At 37.2% G+C, this 22,998-nt stretch overlaps 1 protein-coding gene and 1 non-coding gene across 3 annotated transcripts; one reads left to right on the top strand and one right to left on the bottom strand.

Annotated features, from left to right (window-relative positions):
* Nucleotides 1-11,620: 11,620 nt before the first annotated feature.
* Nucleotides 11,621-11,692, top strand: TRNAC-GCA (transfer RNA cysteine (anticodon GCA)). The gene has a single exon. It is a non-coding gene; the product is annotated as a tRNA-Cys (tRNA).
* Nucleotides 11,693-15,664: 3,972 nt separating this feature from the next.
* Nucleotides 15,665-22,103, bottom strand: ABO1 (IKI3 family protein). 2 transcript variants are annotated; one of them, XM_085740897.1, is made up of 4 exons: nt 21,556-22,103; nt 17,476-20,521; nt 16,461-16,559; nt 15,665-16,338 (listed from the first exon to the last, which is right to left on the bottom strand). In XM_085740897.1, exons 1-4 carry the CDS (start codon nt 22,058-22,060, stop codon nt 16,020-16,022), a joined length of 3,969 nt encoding a protein of 1,322 aa, XP_085597023.1. In that variant the 5' UTR covers nt 22,061-22,103; the 3' UTR covers nt 15,665-16,019. The 2 variants fall into 2 exon arrangements, with proteins under 2 accessions (XP_085597023.1, XP_085597024.1); XM_085740898.1 differs by having other exon boundaries at nt 21,560-22,103.
* Between the last annotated feature and the right edge of the window lie 895 nt (nt 22,104-22,998).

Here is a 22,998-nt window from a genome sequence, read left to right as displayed (position 1 = left end):
ATATTATTAATAATCATTCATTCAAAAACTTCTAATATAAAACTAGTATAATTTTATAAATTGAATAACTAGAGTTAGCACTAAAATTTAAATCAACCATTAAGATACACACGTAGAAAAGTATCACACAATATTAAACACTCATAGAAGAAAACTAGTCACACATACTAATCTATATTTGTATATAAACATAAATATTAGTTAGAAATTTTGGGGTGTTACAACAGGACCTGCTAACCAACACTACCACACAACATCAGAAACCGCAGGCCTAAAAAAACCTCCCACTATCTTCTGCATAAACAGCTGATTGGATTCCACTTCCACTCGTAAAGAAGGCAAGCCGGACCTTTCAACCTCGCAAGATTCCACCTCCACGATAAAACCATAATGTCCTCCACAATCTCAACCAAACAAAACGAACTGTTATTGAAAATTATATTATTTCTAGCTTTCCAAATCGCCCAAATCGTTGCAAGCCAAATAACACTCAATCCCCTCTTATGATCCTTATGATAGGAAGCCATACTCATCCAACACCCCCAATGTACAAACAAATCCGGCGGAGTGATAAAGCTCCCCTCAAGCCAATGGAGAACATGGAGCCAAATCCTCCAAGTTTGCGGGCAATGCAAGAAGAGGTGGTTTGTAGACTCTCCCACCTCGTTACAAAAGACACAATGAAGATTACCATTAGCCGGGATAGCTTGCCGATTCCTAAGATTATCTCGTGTAGGAATACGATTAAGGAGTGCTTTCCAAGAGAAAGCCACCACCTTAGACGGCGCCAGACTCTTCCACAATTGAGTAAAGACCTTGCATTCCTCCTCCCCAATCTCATCTTGTTGATACAATAACACCTCCAACTTCTTATAAGTAGAACTCACCGTATAAACTCCGCTATCCTCCAACTTCCACAACCAACCGTCCTCTCCATGGGAAAACTCCGCACCTTGAAGCTCGGTTAACATACTATTAAGAAGAGCCTCCTCCCAAACGAAAAGTCTCCTACGCCACATAAAATTTGAGCCGGAGATGTACCCCCCCTCTCCCCTCATTGCCGCCACCGAAGCCGCTTTTTGATTGGAGATTGCATACAACCTTGGGTATTTGTTACACATCTTTTCTTCCCCCCACCACTTAGCATTCCAAAAGGACGTGTTACGGCCATCTCTCACTCTTCTTCTCACCTCCTCATTAAACCAATTTTGCCCACCTCCATCATCTAACGACACTATATCTTTCCACCATCTCGAGGTATAGTAAGGCCAACCTCCAACACCCCCATCAATAATGTCTTGGATTCTTGCACCATATTTCTCTCTCAAGACCTCGTTCCAAAGCGCTTCCTTTCCTAGAATAACTCTCCACCTCCATTTTGTCAAGAGGCTTAAGTTAACCAACCTAATATCTCTAATGCCAAGGCCGCCCAAATGCTTTGGTTGACACACCTTAGACCACCTTACCCAACTTATTTTCTTCCCTCCCCCCACACCTCCCCAAAGGAATTCCCTTTGGATTCTCACCAACTTCCTCCACACCTTGACCGGCATCCTTAAGAACGAGAGATAAAAGATTGGAATAGCATTAATGATCGAGTTAAGAAGGACAATTCTTCCACCAAAACTCAAGTAATTGTTCCCCCACGAGTTCAACCTTTTCGTAACATGATCCAACAAAGGTTCCCACGTATTCCAACTTCTAGGATTAGCCCCTATAGGGAGGCCCAAATAGGTAAAAGGTAAATTACTTTCTCTACATCCCAAAAAGCTACACGCCAACTCCATGAACTCCCTTGTGACATTCAACCCAATCAAAGCGCTTTTTTGGAAATTTACCTTCAATCCCGACGCCCTTTGAAAACCTTGAAGTATAGCTTTCAAGGTCCAAAGATTACTCACCGTTGCCTTTCCAAAACAAATAGTATCATCCGCATATTGTAAGTGAGAAATAACCATCCCTTCCCTCTTAAAACGGAACCCTTCGAACAAATTATGGCGAACCGCATTTCTCATAACACCCGCAAAACCTTCCGCCACCATTAAAAATAAAAAAGGTGCCAAAGGATCTCCTTGCTTAAGCCCACGTTGAATATCAATCTCCTCCGTCGGGCTCCCATTAACAAGAACCGACATACTACCTCCAAACACACAAGCTTTCATCCAAGCCACCCACTTAACACCAAAACCCAATCACTTCATCATATATTCCAAAAAACCCCAATCAACGGAATCGTAAGCTTTTTCAAAATCCACCTTAAATACTAGACATTCGCTCTTTGTTTTCTTCGCAAAGTCCACTAATTCATTTGCCACTAGAACACCATCCACCAAATTCCTTCCCTTTATAAATGCCGATTGAGATTTTGAAATAATGGAATCCATCACACTCGCCAACCTTTTAGCCAACACCTTAGTAAGTAACTTATAAAGACAACCAAGCAAAGAAATTGGGCGAAAATCCTTCAAGGTCATCGGAGAGGATACCTTTGGAATGAGTGTCACAAAATACACAAGAAGGTGTTTGGGAATAACCTCGTTTGCATGAAATTGGTCGAACAAGATCCTAACTTCATCCTTCATCAAATACCAAAATTTCTTAATAAATGCAAAGTTGAAACCATCCGGCCCCGGGCTTTTGTTACCATCACTCTCCTTAACAACATCCTCTATCTCTTCCCCTCGGAAAGGAGTTATTAAGCGACTATTTTGATCCTCCGTCAAAGTATCAAACGGCACCCCCTCCAAGGTAGGCCTAGCACTAGGAACCGCCGCCACTTGCAAGGTAAAATGATCAACAACCACTCTTTTAACCTCCGTTGGTATTTGGACCCACACTTCATTGACCTTCAAGGCTTTAATCGCATTCACCTTTGTTCTCACCTTCACACTATTATGAAAGAATCTTGAATTTGAGTCACCCTCCTTTAGCCAATTAAGTCTAGACCTTTGAAACAAAAGGGAATCTTTAGCCTTAAGGAGAGACCAAAGATTACTAAATTTCTCCTTACGAATTCTAACTTCATCATCATTCAAATGAGTAACCTCACCCCTAACATCAAGATCCGCAATTCCCTCCAAAAGGGTGGTTATTCTCAAGTCCATCAACCCGTATTCCTCCTTGTTCCACTCTCTAAGCTTCAACTTTAACATCTTCAACTTTTCCTTCAACACAAAACCCATCCAACCTCTTAAATTATTACTATGCCAAATATCCTCCACAATCTCTTTGAACTTCCGATGTTCCAACCAATAATTATTGAAACGGAAAGGTCTCGGGCCCCAATCCCAACCACCCACCTTTAACACCAACGGACAATGATCCGACACATCTCTTGGGAGAACCCATAACGTTGTCTCTCCCCAATACCTATTCCACTCGTCCGAAATAAGAGCCCTATCAATCCGACTCATAGCTCTCCCATTAGCATGATACCAAGTGAATCTCCTCCCCAATATGTGATGGTCCTCTAACGCCACATCCCTCACAAACCTTTGGTAATAATTCATATCAACAATTTGACTTGAAGACGCAACATCGTTTACTCCTCTTCTTTCCACTCTTCCTCCGACCGCATTGAAATCACCTATAATGCACCATCCTCCTACCCCCAAGTTATTCCTTGCAAGAAGCAATCTAGCCCATAATCTTCGCTTAGCCTCCGTATCACATTTAGCATACACATTGATAATGACACATCTTTGGTGGAGAATGACGCAGTACGGAAGCGTAGGGTTAGCAAGCGCTAAACCTAGATAGAAAAGAACAAGTTTGCAAGCGACAAACTTGTGAAAATAGGGTTGCAAGCTACAAACCTATCAAAATAAGGGTTTCCGGAATCCACCAGAATTGAGAGAAAATCTCGAATAATTTTATTGAATCAAAAAGTGTGTCTCTTAGGCTACATAAGTTCTGCTTATATAGTGAAAGAAATAACAAACCCGTGGGCCAAAATAAAATAAAACGAAATAATAATAGAAAGTTCTAGAAAATTACTAAGATTTGGCTAAATAATAAATACTACTAAATTACTAAGAAACCCTCCTGCATCAGTCTCCTCCACCTCTGAAGAACTCGACCTCGAGTTCTCATTCTGATAAAGAGCTTCCCATGCATGTTGACTCCTTCAATGAACAAGAGACCAACCTCCTGGATCCCATTGAGTGAAATGCAAAGATGGCGGGTTTGAAAAATATACCAACTCTTGGACCGGTTGCATCTCAGATGAAGACAATAAATTTTCTTCTCCAAAAGGAAGTAACATTTGGGATGCAATATAAGAACCAAAACAAAATACAAGTTTCTTTTCAGGATATGATCTTGATTTTATATTCCCATCAATGTAACCTTCATTTCTAGCTTTAGTGTTTGTCGTACATCCAATTCCCTGCCAAGACAGAGGTCCAAGCCAAAGATTATCAACAACATCAAAAATTGGTAATAAATGAGCAACAAGACCATGTCCCAGAATAGCATGCATCATGTTATTATAGATAACATTCCTTCTACCAGCCACTTCCGCTAGAACAGTACTCACTAGCCTTTTTGCAATTCCATTTCTTTGATTTTTTTTCAACAATTTCAACTACTTGTTCATTTGACAAGAAATCCCAAAGTCCATCAGAAGCAAATATGAGAAACTTGTCACTATCTGTTAAAACTTTAGTATGCATATCTGGTTCTGCTGATACCACACCTCTAGTAAAAGGTTCAGGCATTTTTTTGAATTTGAGAAACGATTCAGTAAATTCAGGCCTTTTCATATATGCATCACTAAGACTTCTACTGACCATAATGATGCCTTTAACGTGCCACACTCCATTCTTTTCCTTCACAATTGTAGGATCACCAGGATGCATTGACTTGAGTTCTTCTCTAACAGCTGAATCATTACAGTTGTGATTTTTTGTCAACTGCTGAACATGGATTTTCTTATTAACTATCATAGTTTCAATTACAGCATGTGAATCTCCAAGATTTGCAACATGTGGCGTCTCTTTCAATATAATTCCAGCAAGATAGTATGAACCAAAATCCAAAAAAACTGTGTTCAATAGCAGAAACATCATTGCTAGCTTCAGTCATATCATTCTCATTTTCTTGAGCAAGCCCTGACCGTGATACACTTGGTGGACACGGAAACAAAATCGAAACAGTCAGAAACAAGAACAATAATGATCTTCTACTGATAGCCTTCCAAACATATACTTGATACTTTGGCGGTTCATCGAACAATTGGAGGGAAGTTTGCAGTATTCTAAATGAATACACATCTGGATTTTGCATTGTTGTGTTACCTCTGATAGTAACCGGCAGAGGTAGATGGAGTGACGACGCTCGAAAGATATCAGGTGGTTCCGGTGGCGGCAAAAACCCACAAATGTTGCTCGAAATTTTCACATTGGAATTATTATTCACCCTATGATTGGAGGAGAGTGATTCATAGATGAAACCTGGTGTGTTTATGCGGTTAGGAAACTTTCTCAAATCTAATGTGGGGTTTGGGGACTCAAATGTCTTTTTTAGGTCAGCAACATGTTTTATGTATGTGGTTTCGAGAAAATTTACAGGCACTACTGTTGTATGCTCTAAACCAGTGCTATAAGTGTTCAAAGAATGTTGTGGATTGAGAATTACATGGGAACACATGAGGTTTGGCTTCTTAATTCTAAAGAAAGATGGTATAACCTGGCCAGCACCATAGACAAGAAGATTGCAGGCATTCACAGACTTGCATCTAAAACCTTCACCTATACATGGTTCACTGAAAGATATATTTACTGAAACATTTAAAGAACTCGTGAAAGATGTTGAGGCTGTAACATAGGTTGTTGGTGGAATTGTGTCGATATCAGGTGGTTTTGGCGGAGCTGCAATTGGCGAGTGATTAAATTTGGCGTGTAATGTCTCATTTGTGCCATAACAACCGCGTTCATTAAAACCTTGGTTAACGCCTGACCGTGAGGCTTTTGGTGGACACAAAAACAAAATCGAAAAGTGCGGAGACAACGGTGATAACGACCCACTGGAATTGAAACATCTGAGACCATCGAAGCTTAGAAGTAATGATTGTGCGAATATACTGATGGTGTTAGGTGAGAGGGATTTGAAATTTACCTCACCCAAGTGTTGCAGATCGAATGGCAAGAATGCTTTAGTTGGAATTTGTTTGTCAAACAGTGTGGGTTTCACAATCTCCATGTTGTTTTCTGAAATTGGATCAGCATCTAAGGTGTCTGCACATTGTGATTCCTCTGTTTCGTCGTCACCAATCACCACATTATCCTCTTTCTTTTCAGAGTTTTGTGTACACATGTCATCAGCTCCGTGAGGAAGGGATTCATTCTGCCACAATTGATTTTGAGCTAATTGATTGTCAATAAATATATTAGCTTCTTTTTGAATGCAAGAATGATCTCCAATTGGTTTATTCTCCGATTCTCTTGCGTTGGTCTCTTGTTTAAGTCTACAGAACTCCCTTTTTGCTTGTCTACACCGCCATAGACATTGTATTGCCACAACTGAAACAAGATCTTGATGGAAAACAGACCTAACCATGTACATCCTCCAATAGGCTTGAACAAATATAACAGCTCTGTGTTCTTTTAAACCCTTTGCAGCACCACCGTATTCATGATAATCGGAAAAAGAGTGTCCACCGAGGAAGTTTTCTAACTTTACAGTTTTTGAAGCAACTGGTGGAAAAGGCCGAGGCTGACCAGTACCAAATACATCAGGTTGGGCATTTTTTGTCGAACTCTTCTTATTTGCTACTAATACATCAATTACTTCCATGACAGGAAGTTTGATCTTTTCATTGTCAACTGTAGCCTTCTTCTTTTCCATATCAGCATCATGCGATAATTTCCCACCAACTCCAAGATCCTCCTTACTCAACTGCTCCTTCTTATTCTCATCATAACCACCCTTCACCGGCGTTTGATACATCCGCGGCGACGGAAGCTGCTTCCTCTCCAAACTTTCAATTGAAACAAGCGGCGAGAGAGACAATCTATCACGAGAGTTAAATCTTTCATGCATCAACTGTTTCATCTTTCTCCAAGTTCGAATAGGGCCTTTTCTTTGTCTCTGTCTATGCACAACGAGTCTATCCCACCAAACAGCTGCGGTACTTTTCAGTCTGTTTGCAACCATCTTAACCTGCTTGCTTTCCGGGACGTCCATGACGTCGAGAAATCTATCAACATCAATCACCCAATCCAAAAATTCTTCTACATCCATCGTTCCGTAAAACAATGGAATATCAGCCTTTACGCGGTAATCATGGTGATTCCCACATCCATCGCCATCAATAGTCTGATTGTTATTACGAACCCTAATAACCGGAATTGGTTCTCCTCTCCTATTCAAATTGTCTCTATTGTTGTTGTTGTTGGTGCTGTTAGCGATGTTATTCAGGTTAGTTGTTAATATCGCCATTTGTGCAGCCAAAGCATTAAGGGCCGGGGTAAGAGCCGCGACAGCCTCTGCTTTCGTCACCGGTTGATCTCCCATGGCTGATCACGTTAGGAAAAGAACAGGAGAAACCTGCTCTGATACCAACTGACGCAGTACGGAAGCGTAGGGTTAGCAAGCGCTAAACCTAGATAGAAAAGAACAAGTTTGCAAGCGACAAACTTGTGAAAATAGGGTTGCAAGCTACAAACCTATCAAAATAAGGGTTTCCGGAATCCACCAGAATTGAGAGAAAATCTCGAATAATTTTATTGAATCAAAAAGTGTGTCTCTTAGGCTACATAAGTTCTGCTTATATAGTGAAAGAAATAACAAACCCGTGGGCCAAAATAAAATAAAACGAAATAATAATAGAAAGTTCTAGAAAATTACTAAGATTTGGCTAAATAATAAATACTACTAAATTACTAAGAAACCCTCCTGCATCAGAGAAGACCCCAATCTAAAGAAACTCCCACAAAACCTTCTCCGGAAAAGGAATAATGCAACTTCGCCATAGACTTTCTCCATATCGAAAGAATCCCTCCACTATTACCCTCCGAAGGTAAAAACACCCAATCACAATCGTCATTCCCCCAAAGACTTTGACATAAACGAGAAGTAACAACCTCCATCTTTGTTTCTTGAATCGCTAGGAAATCCACTTTATGGTCTCTAACCAACTCCTTAATTTTATTCTTTTTTTGTCTTCCTCCCAAACCCCTCACATTAAAAGAAAGCACTATCATTGACCACCATCCTTGCACCCCTCAACTTCGGCCAACTCAAACTTGAATCCCATTTCTTCTTGTAATCCAAATAATTTGGAATTTTGGAGTTCTAGTATACGGTTCACCCCTTGATCATCACACATTGCTTGTTGACACCCCCCACCTTGCTCAATGTTTATTAGATTCACACCCGAGCTATTGGGAATAGTAGTCCTACGACTTTCCCCCTCATTTCCCCCCAAAGTTTCATCCTTATCCTCATAACCCCCATCCTCCTTATTCTGACTCATCGCCACCCTACTTCCTTGAGTTTCCGTCGAAACAGAATTCTGTTGTTGTTTCTGCTTTTGCGCTCTTCTAGAATTTCCTTTTTTATCCTTGACAGTACCCTCTAGAAGACCCTTACTAATCTTTCCTCCCAACTGACCATCGGCATCCCTGACCTTCCTTCTTCGCAGTCTTTCCTTCTGCCTCACCCTTAACTGTTTCTCCGCTTCCTCCTCATGAGCCACCACTGAATCACTAAATTCTGAGATATCTGAATCCTCAGACCTGAAATATACATGCTTGTTTGCTGTCTTCACCCCTTCCAAACAAGTACCAGACACTGAAATAGAAAGAGCAGGAACCGAATTATGCTTAGGCCCAACAATAGGTTCCAAACTCGGTCCAGGCCCATTAAGGTTATCCTGAAGGATATTTATGTGACTTGGAACCAACTCAATTGCCTCCTCTCTCCTTGTAACTTCTGTCTCTTCTGTTTGGCCCTCCCTCACGATGACAGGCGCGTGAGACTGACCCAAGGATGTCTCTGGTCCCACACCTCCCTCTACTTGCTTCAACGTCCCAGACTTTTCACCCCCCTCCTCCACGTGTTGCCCTGAAGTGGTTCTATTCAAACAAACCGTCTCTTTTGTAGGATCCAAACCCTGGTTCCCCAAAAAGTGTGTTCCTGACCCTTCCTCTTGTCCCATCTGTTCCTTGGTAATTGGCAACCTAGGACTGACCTCCTCCACCCCTAGAGTAGCCAAGTTGACTTTTCTAAGACTGACATCATCTTCCTCCTCAGACCTGATGCCTAACTCCGTTCCCACCACTTCCTCCTCGCCGGAAGCAGCCAACTCGTCGGAAAATTCGTCTTCCACCTCCCGGACCACCACCTCTGAGCCTCCTTTCGCGAACGCAACATCCTCTACCACAGATAGAATGTAAACCGCCCCCATAACAGAAATTTGGAGATCTTCACTGATCCACCCCATCCTATCCGTACAAACCTTGACCCTTGCCAAATCCAGACGCTTCCTATAGATGGTTGGTTCATCGAAATCAAGGAAAAACCCAAACTGAGAACCCACCATTTTTAAAGTATCCTCTTCCCACACATGTAAAGGTAAGCCAAAATTTTTTAACCAAACAACTCTCCTTTTAGCCACCAGATTCGGCCTCCACACCTTCACTTCCTCAAAATGCGCCTCCCACCAAGCTTTGTGATTTTCTGATGCCCTGATAACTTCACCTTTGATCTCAGATTGTAAAAGCACCATTTGACCCCCCATGGGCGTAGCCTTGATACTCTTCAGCCCCTCCAAAATCAGACCTTCTTGGATTAAGAATCCTCCCCCATGATGACGGAGAATCCCCACAAATGCCTCCTGCAGCTCAGACAGTCTCTCTTCCGATGGCTTCAGCTCCAAAACTTCCTTACTCCCTCCAACAGACACTGTCGCCTCCCTCCTCCCAGTCACCACCTGGTTATAAGCAAGTTCCTCCCTTCTAAACGCCGGCGCTGTCCTCTCACCCCCTCCACCTACCACCTGCTCCACCACCTTCTTCTTCTCCTCCCTCCTGAACCTAGCACGATTAACCTTGAGTTTTGAATCTCCCCACCACACCTCCTCCAACCTCCTACCAAGCTCCACCTCATCAAACACATCCTTAAATTTGACGAAACCGAAGCGATTCCCCCACTTGTCTCTCTTCCATGGAATAAAAACTTCTTCCACATTCCCAAACCTAGAAAACAATTTCCTTAAATCTGTATTATTCACGTTATCAGGAAAGTGTGTGAAGAAGAAAGGAGTAGTAATTTTATCCAGGTGTTGGAAGAAATTACTCCTCTTTCTAGTCACCGGACCACTCTCAGCTCTCACATTTGTCCCAGAAACCCCTCCCCTCCCATCTGAACCAGCATGATTTCCCCCTTTGGAACCCGATATCCCCACACTCTCTCTCTCTAGATTCTCTCTCATGATTGTCTGTAAAAAATAGGCTTTTAAATGCTCCTATAATATAGTTGAATAATGTGCGAGGGTGGTGCGTGACTCAAATGACTCAACAACGGTTGAGCTAAAAATCTTAGATAAATTCTTATATCATTTTAAAATTTGAGTTGAACATTAAACTCTACTAAACCGGATTGTAAAGTGAAATATGTCTCCCACCTATATAACATATTTTCAAATCATATTTCATCTAATATAAAACTTTCCTTCAAAAAAAAATCTAATATAAAACTATCACCAAAAATAATATTAAAAACTTTAGCTGGATCACATGGATTGAAAATAGACTTGATAATTTTTTATTGTTTTGTTCAACAAATAAATTGTACAAAATAAATAAAAAATTCAAATTAAAAAATTGATCGACACATGGGATACCGTCTGAATCCCAAAATTAGAACATGTATTCCAATATGTTTGAGTGGCCATTGTTTTGTCTATAGGGAGTAAGACCCACCGCAACAACTACCCTATCTTATCAATTGTTTCTTTTTGAAAAATGAAAAAGGGGGAAAATAAAAGGGATGGAGCGAAAATAAAAGAGTACACTATTTTATTATGATAAAAAATAGGGTTTTTCTAAGCTGTGCAAGATTGCAAGGATAAGGGGTTATTAATGCACTATTTTATGAAATGTATTAGAGTTAAGGGTGAGTATAGTTAACGAATTTCAAAAAAAAAAAAACGAATTTCAGTATTTTTTCTCTAGTATGAATTTTAAAAATAATACTTAAAAGACAAAATTTCCAAATGATATAAAACACTGCAGAAGCAAAGGAAACTCACCACTTTCTTTCTTCTTCTTTTTTGAGGGGAAAACTCACATACTTTCAACCAGCTACTAGTACTAATACTATATACTCCAATGCACCATGTCCGTAATAAAAGAATTATGCTATTATATTTATAAAACTGTTTCACAAAACATATTTATATTACTCATTATATTTGTAAAACCAATATTTATTTAACTCATTATACTTGGATTATTTTTTCCCAATATTTGAGGAGTTTTATCTTTCTTTTTATGTGTTCATATAATATGCCCTTTTTTTTACGGGAGAAAGAATGAATGAATGTTTGCGACTTTTATTAAATCACGTACTTTTTGTATTATACATATTGATATATCAAGAACTATTCAGACAACAAGGGTCCATAGCTCAGTGGTAGAGCATTTGACTGCAGATCAAGAGGTCACCGGTTCGAACCCGGTTGGGCCCTTTTTTGTTTATTTTCTTGTTTTTCTTTTTTCTTCATACCATTTGCTTCCCAGCCCCCAACCACACTTCACATTTTGCAAACTTGAATAACCATACAATCTCTTGCAGCCTGTTTCGTCGCTTTTAAATTTTGCTCACCATAAACCTTTTTTTTTTCCGGCTCCTATATCATTCTCCACCTTAATTACCATTGTAATGATTGCATGAAACTCTTCACGGGCACCACAAATATGCATTCAATCATGTTTCTATGATTTTACTATTCGAGACACCCGTGCTATAGCACGGGTAGCGCGGCTTCGCCGCGCTGTATGGCCGCGGCTCCGCCGCGTGTCGCGTCTCGACTGTGCTTGATATAGTATTTGTTTTTGTCCATAGTGAAAATATGTAAAATATTTAAAACATAATAATGTATATATTGATCGGTAGTAATGAAAAATTGTAAAATAATTAAATTTTAATATGAACAAATATATATTAAATTTTAGTATTGACGATATTAAAAAAACTAATAAATAAAAAAAATCATAGTTTTTATTTTACTAATATGTTTTAATGTGAAAAATACTAATAAGCATCCCGTGAAAAATCATAACTAATGTATTATATAATATTGTTATAGTAAAATATATTTCATAAATAAGCATATTGTAACATATTCTCGTAAAAAAAATACAGTGGAATGTGTCATTGTTAATATATAGTCAATACACTCATATATATTTTATCGATATATATATATATATATATATATATATATATATATATATATATATATAGTTCTCATTAGATTTTATAAATAAGAATATACTAATATATTCCCGTAAAACAAACATATTGTCATATATATTTTTATTAATATATAGTCAATACATCAACATATACTTTATTAATATATTAATAAAACTTAGGCAGTTCCTTCAAAAAAATTAAAAATACTAATTACAACTGATAACTCGTTATAGTTACTAAAATGGGTCCCGTGTTACAATTGTACACTCGAACGGGTTTTTTATTGATACATTTTAAAAAATGGAAAAAATTGAAGTATGATTAATCATACTATATTAGAATTTATTTGTTTGTTTTAGTATTGACGATATTAAAAAAAAATGAAAATACATTTCACAATAAACATGTACTAACATATTCCCGTATAAAAACATATAATGAGATATATTTTTATTAATATATAGTTCATACACTCACATATATTTATCAATATATACTTCTCATTAGATTTTAGAAATAAGAATATAATAATATATTCCCGTAAAACAAACATATACTCACATATATAGTTTTATTAATATATAGTTCATAAACCCACATATTTTTTTAATATATTAATAAAACTTAGGCAGTCACGATGTTTAAATAGAGATATTAAAAAAATACTAATTAAGATCACTCGTTGTAGCTGTTAAAATGAGTCTCGTATTACAATTGTACACTCTATTTGAATTTATAAATAAATATATACTAACATATTCCCGTAAAGAAATATAGTGAGATATATTTTTGTTAATATATAGTGCATATACTCATTTTTATTCTATCAATATATAGTTCCCATTAAATTTCAGAAATAAGAATATATTAATATATTCCCATTCGTTGTAGTTACTAAAATGAGTTTAAAAAAACAACAATTTTTTTGAGAGAATTTAAAAAAACAACATAAAAAATTGAAGTACGATTAATCGTACTTTTATGGTAGCGTGCAATTAAAACTGATCATTGACTTGCATGAACAACATTTTCAACAAATGGCAGCGTGAAACACAACAAATATAAATAAATATTTAAGCTGATAGTACATCTACCAATTTTTCTTATCTACTATTTCTATCTTGTGAAATCACCATCCACTATAAAATATCAAGTTTTTGTCATCATCACATTCAAAACAATTTATTATATCTTCAGAAAAGGAATTTTTTTTAGAGCAAAACAGAAAAGGAAGTTTTTTTTTTTGAGAGAACAGAAAAGGAAGTTAGTGATTACATTGTTCAGGTTTCTAATTTCTCTCTTTAACCTGCCTTTTCTCTTTCTATCTCCACACAACAACTCTCCTTTCTCTCTCCCTTGTTCTCACGTTTTTCTTTCCCACAGAAACCACCATCATTCCATCTTCTCTCTTTATTTTCTACAAACTCCAACAACCCTTTAGCAAAACAAAAGCCACTATTCAAAATTTGCTTCTCACGTGCCCACTTCCAAGGATTGGGAATAGTTGCTTTTTTCATGTAAAATATCTGAAGTAACCCTTCTCTAATTTTATATTTTTGGTTTTATAATTACATAAAATTACAATTATCGATTATAATTAAATTAAAATAAAGAAAAACTGAAAAATATTTAAAAAATTTATTAAAATAATTTATTGGGATCCACTTCACTAAAAAGAAGATTAAAACTTCACTTAGTTTGCTAATAGAAAGATATAATAAGAAGAAGATAGTGAAAAACTTGGTATTTTTTTCTGTGTCCATATGAAATGAACCAAGTCTCTATTTGTAGAGAAAAAAAAATCATGAATTTTGATATAATTTTTTTTTTTTTTAAATTATTTTTCGACAAAATAATTGATTTACAATTATTAAAAAAAATTAAAAACCAACCAACCAATCGAAACTCAACACGCGTCCATGCTGTCCAGCTTTTTTGCTTTCTCTCTCCGGCCTCTGCTCCCCACTTGCGCTGTCGGCGATTGTGATACACTTGCCATTTTTGCTCGAATCACAACGCGACACGTGGCACTTCCTTCCTTTCAAAGGGCAATGAAATTCCACAAGTACCCTTAATTAGTAGTAAAAAGCAACTGTGAAAATTAATAGAGTTAGGGACAGTTAAATAATTTTGCTAGTATTTTGTTTTGTTATATTGAGAGTAGATAGATAGAAGTAGATAGATAGATAGATGTTTCATGCATTGAAAGTTTGAAACTTTTAACATCATAATAATGTAAAATAATGTAAGACCAATGCTATCTGCTATGAATGAAAAAATCACAGGAATTGCACGAAACATGAACATGATTGTCATTTTTTAGTAAAAAAAGATTGTCATTTTATAAACTATAAAGTAATAAATTAAATTAATTTTTTGAAAGGGAAATAAAACAAATATCAATTGTTACCGTGCTTCATCAAAAGTGCAAAATAGCATAAAAAAACTCTCCCAGCCCAATTTTGATAACGTGAATAATACATAGATGAGTTTTAATCCACCTGAAAAGTCTCATATCGACAACTGATTTATTACATCAACGTCTCACTTGCCTCGTTACCCAATTCTAATCTCAAATTCAAGGATCAGGATTTCTTGCAGTCTCAGTATTACTACATTCTCATGGTTAGTGTAAAGTGCATATAAGTTAGGGGAGAGAGAGATTGAAAGGAGATTGTGTTAACTGTTAAGGGACAAGGGTTCTTTCTTTTTTGTGGTGGCCGAGGTTCGAACCCCGGACCTTGCATATTTTATGCATTGTCCATACCAACTGAGCTAAGTTCACGAGGACAGGGACAAGGGTTCTAATGACAAAGCAAAATCCCAAAAATGTGCTATATGCATGATCTCCAGAATAGAGAAAATTTTGGACATTTATAAACTCCTGAGTCCAGCCAAATACAAAAAATACAAATTTAGAAATAAGAGGACCTCTAGTCATAAAAAGAAGAGAAACAAGAGGACTAAAATCTAAAATAGGAGATAAAAATAAAAATGCATTCCGGATGAAATACATTAAATAATTTTGACAAGCTAATGTTTGGTGCCCAGATTTAAAAACTGATAACCACGTGTTCTTGATAGTGGGATCTTAACATTAGAAAAGCACCACATTTTTATTGGGTTGAGTCTTTACTTGTGGTAAACTTACGAGACGTCCATATTGAAATATTTGCGACCGTATGAATTGAAACAAAATATTAACCAATAAAATGAATATAAAAAAGATCCGACAGTTCCATTTTTAGTCATATTTCCTCCTCTTTGCAATTGAAAATAATTAAAATAAACAGTAACTTATTATCAAAAAACAAATGGATACAACTAAAATGTCACTAAATTTGTGTTGGCATTATTACTCTCAAAAGCATAGCTCTGCAAGATGAAACAATTGACAGGTATTTGAGAACCCTAATGTCACTCTCCTTGGGCAGTACTTTCATTTCAGAGTAGCAACAATCAATTCGGCGGAATTACAGTCACAGTTCTGAATGGCTTCGAGCCCCTCAAATGAAGAGGCCAACATTCATCAATCTGCATGCAGGTACATCCCACATAAAATTCCAAGTAGGAGCTTTATGTTAAATATGTTAAGCTTACTCGTTGCTTAAAAAAACTTTGACCCGCCACGACAAAGCCTCTGAATCATGCATTTCATCCCTTACTTTTCGGGTATATTGCTCCAAAGTATGTGCATACTCGTTTATGGTATCATTTGATATTGTATCCTCAGCTAATCTGACTGCTGCCATCTGAGACAATTGAAAGTTTTCCCCCATTTGCTGTAGCTTCCTTGCAGTTTCACCCTCACCAAACATCATAAGGGAAACCAACAAAGATTTCAGCTCTCGTCTTGCTTCCACTCTCAGACACATGCCTTTCAAATGATCCACCAACGCAAACTCCTCATCAGCACTGCAAAATAGTGAATAGAGAACACTGTCACTTTAGTCTTTAAATATGTAGTGGCTAATGAAAAATGAAGGTGGACAGAGCAGGGAAAATTGCTACACAAAAAAAATCTCAGGTCAAGATACCTCCCAGGACGGATTTTTCCTCTTTTCCTCTGACGCCTTGCATCTCTTGCCCTGGTAGTTGCAGCTGAAAGAGTAGAAGCAGCAGAACTTTTCCTGGTCCTGTTGATGAAATCAAGAATATAAATGAAGCTTAGCGCAACAAAAGTATAACAGAAGAGATAAATAAAACAATAATGTAAAAACAATTACCTTTGTTATTCTTTTTCTAAAATGAATAGAAAAATAAACACGGTTCAATTTATCATCTTATGTAGTAATTTTTGTCTCTAAATCAAACCTAGGTAAAATTGAACAGGAGGTTTTGCTATTCACATTGAAGAAATGAGACATTAGTCCAACTCATTTGTGGACACAATGGCCACCCAGGTCAAATAATAAGGATGGTTAGAAAACAAATATTATCCAGACTTGGACGGCCGAGCTCTGCCTGCAAAGGCAGCAGATGCTACTAAGAAAGAGACATGAGTTTCAATGTGACAATGATTTTTCAATCCCGAGGTAGGGAGTGTCAAACTTTACCCACAAATAACTATAACTATATGATTCAAAAGGTTAAATTTCTTTTATTTTGCTATTAGCTTAGGAGCAACACATACACAAATAAACAGACACACACAAGGAGGGGGGGGGGGGGGGGGAATGTGGTGAACTGGGTTCGAACTCAGGGTTCCACACAAAATGTCCTCACAACCAAACCACTAGGTTGTAACAATGGGGACAATTCAAAGGTTGCATAGTTCTACATGACAACAATAAATTACTTTATTGCAAATATTATGATACAGACTACAATTATAAAAACAGAGCATCTAACTGCTAGTATTTAATACATGAAAGATTATGGAAATACCATTGTGGCTCTCAGTTTTGTTCATTATAATATGTTATAAGGCCGGAGTCCATCCTCAGAGTCAAAGAAAATCGGTTCAAAATATATACAAAAGCATGTTAAATGGATGTTCTACATCTTCCAAAGTATATAGCAATGTATATGGGATCAAGGGAAATTACGTACCCTGTGGTGTATGCACTCATTCCACTAAAATTACTGCTAGCCTCTGAAGCAGCATCATCTTCAACATCACTACCTTCACGTTTCTCTGATTGGAGCTTTGCTGCGAGAAGTAGCCTTCTTTGTCGAACAGCTAAGTATCGGGCCAAGTACTTCCCCACTTTCTCTAAGCCTTCCTCATATTCATTGGTAAGTGTGCTTGCACATTCAACAGATGCATCCTTCACAACCTTAACTAAGTCCTCTCTTCTATGCATAAAAACAACCCTCATAGCCTCCTCCCAATCCCTTGCAGAAATTAATAAATTTACACCAGAGTTAACATCTCCACAGTACTCCAGGGCAATTTTGGCAGCTTCACCAGGCTTACCAAGTGCTTGAAGTTCTTCGCAAAGCTCACCGGCAAGATGCAGTACTTCATCCTTTCCCAGATTAAGGAACCCAGCAACTGTAAGCACCCCACTCCAGTTATTAATAGCACGATAAGACTTAAGAGCCTTATCCAGATTGAAACAGGACAAGTAAATTGTTGCAGCATCTTCAAAGCATTTTTCACCGCTAAGATAATCACCCCATGCCTCAAGGAATGGCATCCTCTTAGCAGGGTCAGTAAAAAGTTGAAGAGACAAGGGGAAAAGTTGAGGGTTTTTCTTCACCAGTGTCATACAATCATCATAATAAGAATCGCCGGCAGAAGCAATATGTCTGAGAGCCTTTTCGAACCTTTTCAGCCTAAGGTCGATATTGTATTGCATTAATGGTGTAGGCATACGCTCCAACTCTTGCAAGAAAGGAAGAAATTCTTTTGGATCTTTTTGGGCATTCAATGCCACAATAGCGGTGAGTTTTAAATCATAAAGACCCAAAGCAGCATCATAGACAGCATCCCCATCGGCCAACCACAACAGATGTTTCAAAGCTTCTTCAGCAGAAGGGTAGGTCATTCTCCTGTGATCATCAGCATGAGACAACTCCTTTTCACGGATAACTTTTATTCTCTTTAAAGCATCTTCAAGTAATGGAGGCTCACTCCGAGCAAGTGTGGTTAATATGCAAAGCTCCCTAGCAGGGCTTTCTGTAAAATGGTCTTCAAGTGCTTTTCTTATGGCCATCAGAATTGAAGAAACCTTGTTGTCTACGGGGAAATTTTGGAGGCCTCCAGCTAGCATAACATTAGCAACCTCTGAACAGGGAACGGACACATGATTTTTGTAGAGTGTCTCTATAACGTTTTCATTCTTTACAGAACAAACAAACTCAGTTATGTAACCCAAATTGTTGACCTGCCTGACAAATTCAAAAGCTGACTGTGAAAAAGCTTGCCAACCACGGTAATCAACAATTACATTGAAATCTATCCTATGTCTCCTAACCATGAGTAATGCATCTCTAAATCGCTTTTGAACTAAGGCATTAATGATAGAAACCAAAACCAATTTTCTAGGGTATATACATTCTAGGTTTCCCCGAGTAGTTTGTAGTATAGTGGCAGCTTCGTCTCCATGTAAAACTCCAACTATTTTAGCACCTCTCTCCCATATATGTATGTAATTTTCATTTTCTTCCCTTTTTCTGCTGTTACTGCGGACAAAATTCCCATACTTTGAGTCCAACTCCCCATTAAATATATCGACAATGTCAACAATAAAAAGCAGATCTTGTTTAGTTGCAAGAGTTAGATGTGTCACAACTTGATCTGCCAAATTCGAGTAAAATGAGAAGCTGCTGCAGTTGTTGCAAACTACTATCCCCCCGCTAGCATGCAATCTGCCAATCTCGTCCAGTCCAAAAAGCACTGGTTTTGACTGGCCAGCACTTCCGACCAACGCTACATCCATCCAAGGGCAGGCTGCAGAAAAACCTTGATATTCTTGTTCCAAAGATCCGCCACCAGTGACAATTTTCGATAAATACTCGTTTATTTTCCCATCAGAAAACTGCATATATGCAGAATATTTACTGGCAGGATTTGGAGCAAGGCCAATAACAAGCTCTTCAAGTGTATTTTGCTTAGAAACTGTTGCATTCCAACCTGAACATGTCAGCAATCCTGGAACAATATCCTCGGAACATTCCAATTCTATTTCCTGCAAATAGAAGCCTCGAAGTGCACCCTCATTTAGTGAGCTTTGGAATAAGTCATTGCTGTGATTGAAACCATAATGGGAAACAGATAACAGCGTATGTGAATCTAACCATACAAGATGTAATGTGGATCCAAACACTGTTTCAGTATGAGAGGCTTCAACACTGAATTCTTGCCCCTCTAGTTCTTCCCAAGTTTCAATTGATGGAAGCTCTACAACACATAAACTACCATCTGAAAGAAATGCAGCTAACTGGTTCTTGGAGTTTTTACAGTATACTGCCATACCCCGTACATGAGAAGAAAATGTTAGGCTAAATAAGTACATAGGAGGCGGCATTAAGGATAAGGAAAGTGGTGTTACATGAATATTGGAGCCATCGATGACTAGTGCAACGGAATTGTCCGTAACAGCCGTGATCCAAACAAAATTGTAAACTGTAACCTGACCACCAAGAGTCCAACAAATCAACTGCAAAGGTTTTTCTTGATTCCACATGAACCTGACTTCGTCTTGCTTTAAGTATCTAATTTCATGCTTCAGGTACCAATGATTGTTGCTAAAATACCATATCTTTAGAGCCTCATAATTTTCACATTCAACAACACCAGCAAGAAGATCAGAACTGCAATTCCACTTCAGAAATCTCACTTTCGCATTAATTCCTTCACCAACACTAAATTTGCTTCTTTCTAATCCATTTCTCTCAAAGAAAACAATGGAGGGGGATTCATTTTCAGCTTTTTTATCATATACAGCTGCAATTTTAGCACCACTGGGCATCCACTCCAAAACTGCTCCTGCAAAAGCTTTTTCCTCTGAAGAGGCAAGTAATGCCCCTGAATCTCGTTCCCAAATCTTAAGTTTCCGTGATAAATTAGAACCACACATACTCATCGTAGCAAAGTATTTTCCATCTCCTCGCCATGATATAGGATGTTGCTCCATAAAGTTTTCTCCATCTGAAAAACAGTAATACAATCACTATTTTGAACCAGCTCTACATAAAGAGAGAACTCAAACACCAAATTTGCAAATAAGAATACAGCTATAAGGCACAGACATTCACTTGTACTATATGCGAGTAGTAAAAAAATCCTAAATACAAATATATATAGATCCAATTTAGATAAACTTCTTTCAAACACTTATGTAAAAGAAATATTAAAACAGTCTTACAATTACTATAAGTTCTTTAAACAGAAACTTCTCATATAAGTTGAAACTTGCTTCTGCATCTCAATTTTTTTTCATGAACTCTAGTTAACTTCTATCGGCCACATATAAGCTTATAAAAACTTCCCGGTAACTGAACCACCATAAACTTATGGTCTCTTTGGACTAACTTATTTGAGCTTATCTATTGGCATAAACACATGTGAGACTGTTCAGGAAACAACTAATGACAAGTCCACAAGTTGTTTTTAACTTATTTCCATAAGCAGTACTCCACTGTAGCTTACGAAAAAAACAGGTTACAGCTTATATGAAAACAGTATGTCTTTGTTACATCGTTTTTTTTATAGAAATAGCTCATACAATTATAAAAGCACTTACACGGTAAGTGTTTATGCTATAAAAGTTTAATTAAGTTGTTTATCGGAACAGACTTATTTTAATTAATTGAGAGAATTCTATGAGTTATAAAGCCAATCGAATCGAAAGTAAAAAACAACATAAAAGGACAAATTATCATACAAATTACACCTTGGTTTCACTTCCGGAAAAGCCAAAATTAATTTAGGAGGTATATAATTGGATTTTGCCTCCAAATTGATTCTAACTTGAAGCCAGTAATTGTAGCCTCTGATTCTAGAATTGAAGTTTGCACTCAAATTTACTGTTCTAACTCCTTTAACATAAATCAATCCAAACATAAATCACCTTCAACTTACTTTTAGCCAGAATCAAATCAATCAATTTACTCAAAATCAATATTGTCACAAAACCAAACATACACTTAATAAAATTTGAAAGAAAGGTGAATAGTCCTTACTTACGTGATGACCTTCATCATCATTGTCATCGAAGAGTGATATTTCATACAGCAAATCCCAATCATGAGTCATGACCAAAACCTGACCAAAACCAGTAACTACAGCAATAACTTCACCATCAGGACTAAGCGAAATACAATTAACACCGCCATCAACATTACCAACAACTTGAGTCACGTTCGCATCAACATCAAATAGCAACAAAAGCCCGTTCGAAGTTCCAAGTAGAAGCGCTTCTTTCTCCATGAGATAATCGAAGGAAGTAACGGTATCATCAGGTTCAAGATCAACGATGGCATGAGTAGTAGATAATGACGAGTTGTTGTTACTCCAAGCTTGTTTTTGGTGGAAGGAAGAGAGATGGGAAGTGTAGATGAAATTGTGGGAAGAGAGGAAGAAGAGACGGTTGCGTTCGATGTCTAAGGCGGAGAATCGGAAAGTTTCGTCGTCGGAGTTTAATCGGAGAAGTAAAGGAACTTCACGGAAGAGTTTTAGGTTTTTCATTTTCAAAACCCTTTTCGCCGCCGATCAGAAACGATGATAGTAGGGTTTATAATTTTAACACTCGTGAGAGACAATAGGTTTTTCTCAAGTGCATTTTTTATTTGAGATATTGATGAACTCTTACCAAAAAATTATTCTTACACCCAACCAATAAACACATGTTATTAACTTAAAAAAAATGTGATTTTAATTAAGGAAATAAAAACAATAAATGGTGGTGGGTGGTTTTTGTTGGTTAAAGAAAGTGAAAAAAGGAGAGAGAAATATTAAAAATAATGAGAAAAAATTATGATATTAATTATTTTTAGGGAAATGTTAACTAGTGCCCCGGGGCACTGGTTAAGGACCTTTAATAATAACTTTTTATAAAAATTTATATAATCAGTGCATTGGAAATTGAAAACTTTTAAGTTTTGAAAGAATGATTACTTTATTTAGCATGCTTAAAGAGTGCCCCGGGGGCACTCGTTAACAAGACCCTTATTTTTATTATTTTAATGAGATGTTTGATTTTAATTGGTTGAGTGTAAGAATGATCTCTTAGATAAGAGTTCATGTAAAAATTTCTCTTGTGGTCTGGAATTCAACTTTATGAAATGAATAAGTGGGGCGTTTGGGGTTCGAACCCCGGCCCCTGCATACAATAATATATGTGTCAACTGAGCTATGCTTACGACGACATTAAAAATTTACTGTGTCAACTGAGCTATACTTACGAGGACATTAAAAATTTACTTTTGATCAATTGAATAAGAGTCCGTTTCTGACAGGTTTATATATATATATATATATATATATATATTAAAAAAAAAATCACTATTAAAAGTGTTACATCCGTTTATTACAATTTAAAATAAAAATCATAAACAAAAATCTAAAAAAAGTTTCAAATGATAAGTTGTTAAGAGCAGCTTCTAAAAAAAAAAAATATATCATTT

Source organism: Medicago sativa, chromosome 1 (genome assembly GCF_051527215.1).
Source record: "Medicago sativa cultivar Bolivia chromosome 1, Bolivia_mono, whole genome shotgun sequence".
Lineage (NCBI taxonomy): Eukaryota > Viridiplantae > Streptophyta > Magnoliopsida > Fabales > Fabaceae > Medicago > Medicago sativa.
The sequence above is the reverse complement of the archived record's forward strand: the minus strand, read 5'-3'. Positions and strand labels throughout refer to the sequence as shown.